The sequence below is a fragment of the Belonocnema kinseyi genome, chromosome 5 (assembly GCF_010883055.1).
Source record: "Belonocnema kinseyi isolate 2016_QV_RU_SX_M_011 chromosome 5, B_treatae_v1, whole genome shotgun sequence".
Taxonomy (NCBI): Eukaryota; Metazoa; Arthropoda; class Insecta; order Hymenoptera; family Cynipidae; genus Belonocnema; species Belonocnema kinseyi.
The window spans coordinates 109,238,194-109,247,100 of record NC_046661.1 but is presented as its reverse complement, the minus strand read 5'-3'; the positions used below and the strand labels follow the sequence as shown (position 1 = coordinate 109,247,100).

General features: G+C 27.3%; 1 protein-coding gene across 1 annotated transcript in view; it reads right to left on the bottom strand.

Annotated features, from left to right (window-relative positions):
* The window catches only part of LOC117173347, a 16,751-nt gene extending 8,606 nt beyond the window's left edge, over window positions 1-8,145 (bottom strand). The window contains exons 1-2 of the mRNA XM_033361845.1: window positions 8,091-8,145; window positions 5,294-5,415 (exon numbers count right to left, since the gene is read on the bottom strand). Of these exons, the coding sequence (XP_033217736.1) occupies window positions 5,294-5,393 (100 nt within the window). The 5' untranslated portion in view covers window positions 5,394-5,415; window positions 8,091-8,145. The remainder of the gene's footprint in view (window positions 1-5,293; window positions 5,416-8,090) is intronic.
* Window positions 8,146-8,907: the final 762 nt, after the last annotated feature.

The window sequence follows — 8,907 nt, the reverse complement described above, 5'->3', positions numbered from 1 at the left end:
ATAGAGCTCCAAGGAGATTATGTTGAAAAATAAAAAAAAATTTACCCAAAAAAAATTGTTTTTATACTTCATTCTAAGGACTTATTGAACTACCTTCGTATCTACGAAGTGAAGTTAGCCTCTTGATTTGATGTGAAAATACCTAATTGGTAGCAGACGACGGAAACTAGAGAATAAAAAAATGACAAATTTTGAGAAATTCAGTTGCAAAGAATTGTACAAGGAATTGCTATAATTAGGCATCGTCGATGATGAAGTCATGGAAAAATTGAAAGGTAGTAATTTTTAATTGAATATTTATGGGCAAAACCATTTAGTATTTTAAAAGTTTATCATCTCTTAAAGGACCTTTGGGGTCATTGTGCAAACGGACTTTCCTGTTTTTTCCTAATTGTTCACGTTTATTTTACATTCTTATTAATGATAGTGTAATAATCGTTCAAAATTTCGCTCTTTGGTTTTTAACGGATCTTTACGTTTCGGTACTCACTGAGTCCGAAAGTCATAAGATTTTGGTGGCATCTAGCTGTATGCTTACCTGAATTTTCTAGGATTTGTTCAATCGCGTGAGCCATTGATGCACTTTTTAAAGGTTCTCAAATAAAGTTTATGTTCAATGACCAGATATACGTCCAACCAAAGTTAAAAAATGTTAAGCATTTTAAGAATTTGAAAATATATTTTTTTCAAATTTTAGAAATGTTTGTCAACGTTTCTTATACATGGTTGGAAGACTTGCAACACATGTTCTCTTATATAATTTTCAAAAATATTTGTTTGACAGATTAGGAAATTTTATTAAAAATTTTCACTGAATGTCAATATATTTAGAAACCGAGTTAAATTTTTCGATTAGACTAAAATGTAAAGAATTACATTTTTTTTTAATTTGAAATCAAATTTTTTACGTGTTTTAGATATTTTTGTCAAAGTTCTTGGTGCACGACAAAAATACTTACAAATTATCCAACTGACATCAAAAAATTTTTGACAGATTAAGAAATATCAATCCAAAATTGTACGAGATATAAGATATATTTTCTTGAAATTTTTTAATTAGACTAAAATTCAAAAAGTTAGATAATTTTAAAAAACATGGCATTTTTGTTTTTAAGACGTCCTTAAGTTTAAAGCGTTATTTTGAGTATATTTGAACCAGGTTTACAAATTATCTTGATGAAAATTTTCAATGGGATACAAATTGAAGATGTTCTAGATTGATAAGTTCGTTTAATCATTAAGTTCTCTATACTATCTATCAACCAGAAATATGTGCATTATTTAAATAATATTTTATATATAAGTAAAATTGGTTGATTTAGAATGATTTGCGTTTATAAATGTTTATTTTATTAAATGAATAAGCAATTATTCGATTATTATTTAATTATTTATTTCATTATTTACACGTGCTAAGTAATTTCAAATTTTTTAAAATTTCACAATTCAAAATAGCACCCAAATATATTTACAACGTAACCTTTTCAAATTAACTGATTTTCTCCATACAATTATAACTGATCAATCAGTTTTATTAGTGCAGTTGCATATCATTGATTCAATTAGTAATTTTCGTTTTACTAATCCAATCAATACAATTCTACTCATTGGCAGTGTCTCAATTCTAACTACAGAAATTAGTAGAATTTAACTGGCAGTCAGTTATATTTTACTAATTAAATTTAGAGAGTGGAATTAGTAAAGCAGTTTATGAATGTAAAGAGTGACACAGTTGGTAATTATTCAAGCAATTAATATCAGTTTCTCCTTATCATAAGAAAGATGGATAAAATTATAGTTTTTTAAAATCTCTTACAATATATCGCTTAAGTAGCATTTTCTTATATCAGTGAAGATGATCTGAATAAAAACTGAAGGAATTGTTTAGAAAGACGCTGATTGTTTCAACAATTGGGGTATAAATTCTGAGATAAAAAAATTCTGAATTATAAGCGATATAGTGTAAGAATTAATTTGAGAGAACTAGATTTTTCTCTATTTTTCCTATGGAAAGGAACAAATGAATGAGTATTATTATTATTTAAAAAAATTTAATCTGTCTTTAACAATAAATATAATTTTTAACATGTATTATATGTACCGATAACTTAATACAATAATAATCCATCAAGATTTATGAGAAAAAAATGGTTCCAATTAAAATTTAAACAATTTAAAACTGTCTTTTACAAAAAGCATCACTTTTAAAATTCATTAACTGCGTCATTAGTTTTAAAAATTAATAACTCTTCCAGATTTATAAGGGAAAAAATTGTTCAAACAGATTAAAATTGTTCAAATAACTGTCAAATATCGTTAAAAAAAATATTGCACTCAATATACGACCGTGAAGTTTATCATACATATAGATTTCAAAATTTGTAATTCATTATAAACAAACTAACCGTCTGATCAAAAAACCTTTGGATCCCCCTCGGAAACCTCTAGATCCAGCTTTTTTTGTTTTATGTTGACAATTTTTTAAAAGATTGAATAATTTTATACTTTATATCTATGGATTTCAAACTTTTCTAATTAATTATAAATAAACTAAGAATCCGATAAACAAAATCATAACCACCTTTAAATTCGTTTTCAAAATATTTAGATACACCTTTTATGTTTTTTTCAAACCCATTTTTTAAACACAAACATTCTTTTTTCTCTGAATTTATTATAAGCAATCTAAGTGAATGATCGTAAAGCCAAAAAGACATTTGGATCTGTCTCAGAAATATCTAGGTACTCTTTTTTTAATCCATTGCTTAAAGAATTAAATCATTTGTTAATAATTTTAAACTTTATAGACATGAATTTCAAACTTTTGCTATTAGTTATAAACAAACTAAGCGACTGATTGAAAAACTCAAAACCCCTTTAAATCCGTGTCCGAAATATCTAGATGCGCCTTTTCTATTTTTAATCCCCTTTTTAAACAAAACCCAATTTATAATTATTTTAAACTTTCTAGCTATGGATTTTGTTAAGAATTATAAAGAAACTAATGTTTGCAGGCTTAGTTCATACATAATTATTTTAAAAGTAATTGGGTGGAAATTATTTCTTGAACATTCCTTAAGAAGTCACTAAACTTTAATTCGCAGCATGATATTAACAAGTAATTTTTTTCTCCATTAAAAAAGCGATATTTTTCTATCAAAAATCGTTTTAAAATACCAAATATCTTCATTACTTTACTTTTTGACAGAATTCTTTATTTTTTTTCAAAAATTGTACCAGTTTTAGACAAGGTTTTTAAACTGCCTTTAGTTTGATTAGAGGGGAAAATATAAGAGTGTCACTGCACTTCTGAATTAATTTTCGTTTTCGATATTAATTAAAAAATGTTCAACTTTAACTACATGGAATGTTTTTTTAATCTTATAACAGAAATCATGTGAAAATGAGTCGCACTCTAAATTATAATTTCCGCGCTGACTCGGTATAAGATTGAAATCTACGCTTGCTTAACGAACCAGACGATAGAGTAAAAATTTGTATTTTCCGTGAAAACTCTACATATGCAATACTTTTCAAATATTTTCAATTTCATTCCATTTTACAATATCATCATTAAACTTCTATTGTAAAATTTTTTTAATTTTATTTAAAATATTCAAAACTTAAGAAAATGTGTTAAAGTGAAAAAAGAATTAAAATCGATTTGTCCAAAAAAGTGAGTTTTTTTTGCTAAATTTGGAAAGTTAAAAAACTTTATTCTTTCTGCCTGAAGAAGAAAAGATCCGCAATGAAATTTCCCATCTACCCGAAAAAAAATGCTTCGACTTGAGTTTGACTTGAATTGCCCCCAATCAAGACATGCTGAAGTCGAAAAGGTTGACTTGAGCATGTCTCAGTATTGAGACGGAGCCAGACTTCAATTTATGTCTTAGCGACAAGTTTTTATGTCTTGAATACATAAATTTATCTCTTGAGTCGTATTTTTATGACTTCAACACGTGCGGTTTATAACTTCGACCGTATACCTGCCATAAAAAGAAGGTTATTTCTAACAGTCATAAAAGCAAATCTTTGTTAATGCTTAAACAATATTGCATATTTTTATACAATATGCATATTAAATCAACTTATTTACGGATTGTTATTTGTATTCTAATTGTTTGGCGATGATACTGAAAATGTTGTTTGTTTTTACGTATTTCTAACAGCTTAGGAGATCCTTCTACAAAGTTACAATTTTTATTTTTTTGAACAAAATTTTTAAGGGTTAAACTCGTTCAGACCCACCGATTCTGAATTTTTGAATTAAAAATAACTAATTTAATAATTACAAATTTTTCATTTATCAATTTTAATCTCATTTATGAGCCAAAAAAGGTTCGATAATCTCAGCCAAGACAGGCTCATCTTGAGTCAAGTAAACGTCATCTTAGCCAAGACAAAGCTCGACTTAAGACGAGTAAACGCCGTTTTACCTGTCGTGACCATAAAAGTAAGACGAAGGCCTATGTCTGGACTCAGTTTTGAGACGCAACCAGACATTGATGTCTTGGAGACGAACTCAAGACATAACCAAGTCGAACTCAAGTCGAAGCATTTTTACTCGGGTAGATATAGCCTTTCAAAATTCAAATTCGAAAATGTTTTTGAATTCTCCAAGGTCTTCCCACTCCCAGCAAAATCATTTTAAAATGTGGTAAAATATTAAATTGTTCGGTAAAAAATGAACTATTCTGTTAAAAAGTCATATGTTTAGATTAAATTTTACCATTTCGTTAAAAATTAAACTATTTTGTTGATGATTTAACATTTTGGCATAGCAAGATTTTTATTTTATTAAAAAAAATCTTTTTTCAGGCTAAAAATATAACCGTTTTAATTGAAACTTAATCTTCTTGGTTGAAAATTCATGCTTTCTGTTTAAAATGCAACTGTTTGGTTCTAAATCAATCTGAATTAGTTGAGGATCTATCAATTTGGTAAAAAATTAAACTATTTGCGGGAAGATTACCTTTTCTATTAAGAATTCACATTTCTTGTTGAAATTTAACTGTTTGGTTAAAATTGAAATATTTTAATAAATATTCAACTTTTGGGTACAAAATTAACATTTTTGTTAAAAATTCATATTTTCGGATTATAAATTCAAGCAATGAAGTGCGGTGAATTAAAAAAGGTATGTGAAAGTGAAATGAAAGTAAAATTAAATAACATAAATGCCTCCCTAAACTTTGAAAATTTAAGTATTAAAGGATGGTCAAAGAGGGATGCTTTTTCGCCGGAAATTCAAAAAAATGGTTAAGGGTTTTCATTCTGGAATTTCTCGACTTACCTGCAGCGCATCCAGCAAAGCAAAAAACCATCATGAACATAAAAGACCATGTCAAGCTATACGAATTCTTCGTTAAAACCATTCTTTCAATTCCTCGCATGTTTCGTTTTGATAGACTCCTCCTGAAATAAAACAATTTTTAGAAATTAGACTACGAATATCATATTCCTAATTTGTTTATAAGTTCACCAATAATCCAAAAGTTACATATAAATAGAAGTAAACAAAGAATTATTCCATTTATAATTAAAAATAAAAATGGGGTTTATAGCATTAAACTATAAAGTAATAAAATATATGCTACAGATATAAAGGGATCTGAAATCATAATCCTTTCGGGTGTTTCTACATTTTTACGATAATATGGGAACATGTTCTTTTAATGTCAGTTTTAATGGCCGAGAAAATAAAGACAGCTTAGATAGTCATCTATTAATGTTTAAATAAACTTTTTTTGTGGTTGCAATTAAAGTTCTATGCTCGCGACTTTTGTAATTCTACTGAATTCTTAATAACGCATCTGTAGGTCTGTTGAATTGTGAATTGAAGTGACAGGAAAATATGTACTTTGGAGACTTTTCTGCTTACTTTGTAGACTCAGAAAATATTCCCTGGAGTATCAAACTGCCGTTATTCTTTGAGATGACAGATTAGATCAACAGAGATCACAAAAAGTATTGCACAGAAAATAATGCAAAATTTCTTTGATGTCAAATGCATATTTCGCATATAGGCTGAGGAACATTTTCTTGAAGAAAATGAAGATCCTACAGTTTTCTATCATACGACACTCAAAAATCACAGCAGTTCGGTAGGTCAGATTTTTGGTAAAAAAATGTGATTATCTCCAAAAATAAAATTTAATTTGTTATTCAAAATTTTTTATATAATATAGGTATCTCGTAAATATTGTATGAAAATGCCCTTTAAGAGTAGCGCTTTTTCTTTCGAAATTTTTCGTCATTTTTGGATTGGAAATCTTTTTTCAACTAACTTTAAAAAATGTTTTAAACACTTTAGCACATTTTACTGATTAAACTACATGAGCACAAAAATCAAGAAAGTCGTAGATTCAAAAATAGATTTAAAAAAAATGTAATTCACAAATGCCTATATTCGACATTTTTTTAATGAGCTTTTATCAATATATAGATTTTCGTTTCATATTCTTCTAAATTTTTCTAGTGTATTACTTTCAGTAAGCTACCATTAATTATGCAAGGTATTTAAAAAAAAAATTCGAAACAAATAATTTCAAGAACACATAAATGAGTGTTTGAAGAACCTACTTTTTCTGATTTTGATTTCTTAGACTTTAACATTTTTTCTAATGTGTTTTTATCAGTTGCAACCTGTCAGCTATTTTCTAGAAATTTATAGTTGAAAGCTGAACTACTTTGTAAAAACAATTTTTTGGTTTGAAGATTCATCATTTTATTTGAAAATTAATTTCTGTATTAAGAATTCGATTTGTTTTTGTTTGAAAATTAATTCTAGTGAGAGAAAATTTAACTATTATAATTTCGGTTGCAAAGTTAATTTGTTTCTTTTTTTTAGAAAGTTTACCTTCTTTGGTTGAAAATGCAAGTTTCTCGTCGAAATTTAATCTTTATGGTTTTTTTTTTATAAAAACTTTCACTACTTGGTTGGAAGATGAACTTTTTTGTGAAAAATTATTTTCTATGTTGGAAAATTTTATTCTTTTTGTAAAAATTTAATATTTTTAATTAAAAATACTACTGTTCCATTGAAAGTTCTCTTGTTTCGTTGGGATTCGATTATTTTGTAGAAACTACTTTTTTGGTGGAATTCAACAGTTTTATATTTAAAATAAACATTTTTATTGGTTGAAAATTCAATGAGTTGGTTGAAAGTTAAACTATTATATCACAAATTCAGTTATTGGTTTAAGATTTCTTTCTTCTGTAACTGAAAATTTAATTATTATAATTTTTGTTTGAAAATTCAGTTTTCTTTGGTTAATCTTATCTGGATGAGGATTCAACTGTTATTGTGTCAAGTTTTTTTTTGGGACAACTGTTTTTGACAAAAATAAACATCCTTCTTGGGTTGAGAATTCAACTACTTAGTTGAAAGTTTAACCACTTTGTTATAAATTCATGTTTTAGTAAAAAATTCATTATCTAAGTTGAAGATTTCTTTTTTGTTTAAAATTAATTTTTTTTACTGGAAATGTCACTATTTCATTTTTTGTTTGAAAATTCATCTCTTTTGATAGAAATTTTATCTTTTTTGTTGAAAATGTATTCTGTTTTCTTAGAGGATTCAACTATTTTGTGAAAAATTGTCTTTTTCTTTTTGTTTAAATTAAACTGTTTTTGATTTGAAATTAAAATATTCTTTTGGTTTACAATTTTTTTTGGAACTCTGTTCATGAGTTTAGAAAAAAGGATGAAAATTTTGGAAAATGTAATGGGATAAAAAAGTGAAAGGGTGCAAAAGGCGGAGGAAGTGTGATTCAAAAGAATAGGGATTTTTAGAAATTCGGCTAACTTAAATATAATGAAAATATTGTACTTATTATAAACAAGCTTTGTAAAAACTCGGATGTATTGATTTAATGTTTGATTCCAAGAAAACATTTCCTCTCATATTATGAAGAGTAATTTACGAATTTTAACTTTAACATGTACATATTTAAATTGCAAAATTATTATGAAAAAAAATTAATTTCATAGAATTTATTCAAAAATGAAACTGAAAAAAGATCACTTTGAAGAAACTAAAATGAAAACACTGATCACCTTGTAAATTTTTAAATAAAATTCACTTTTACCACTTTTTAAGTACGTTATATTTTTCGGTGTTAGATTTGAATGCCTTGGTCAACAAAGACGAGGGGTTCGTACCTGTACTCAAGTTGGTATCGTGGTAGGAAAGCTTTTATATACCAAGGGATGTTGGTGGGGTGGTCCAAGCGCGGTAGAAACGCGCACCTGCGTTGGTGGGTTGTTAGATTGAACTTCTGAAAGTCAAGAAAGAGTCCTAGATTTCTTTCAAATTTATTTTCACTTTTTTAATCTCGTTATTCATAAACATTAGAATTATTCATTTTATAATGCAAAAAAATGGTTTTCGAGACTGATACGCAAAGGGACCGCCCATAAACTACGTTGCCAATTTTATCATAGAAAACTCCAAGATAAAGTTTACGTCAATTCCAGGTAAAAGATTCACCGCAACAAAAATTAACTTTGCCGAATAAACTCTACATTATTCAAAGATAATTTTTGATTTTTATCCTTGCGAGGATAATCTTTCCCCTTATAATTGTTCCAGTTTTATTCAAGATGTAGCGAGAATTACGACGCCAGCGCTATCTATCGTCGTTTAACTTCATTAAACTTCATTCATTAAACAATTTTTTTGTGTTTTCTGTTGCTGATTCTATATGTTTTACCGAAATTTGTTCACTTCAGCGTCACGCAGTAGACCAGATCAGAATTATTCTCCTAACCTCGGTTAAACTTTCGCTGAAATATGTTTAATTTTTACTGTTGCAAGTCTTACCTGCAATAAATTTCAACTTTTTTTATGTACTCTTTTAAATCTAATGTTACGAACTTGAGTAACATTTAATGTTTCCTGATGAT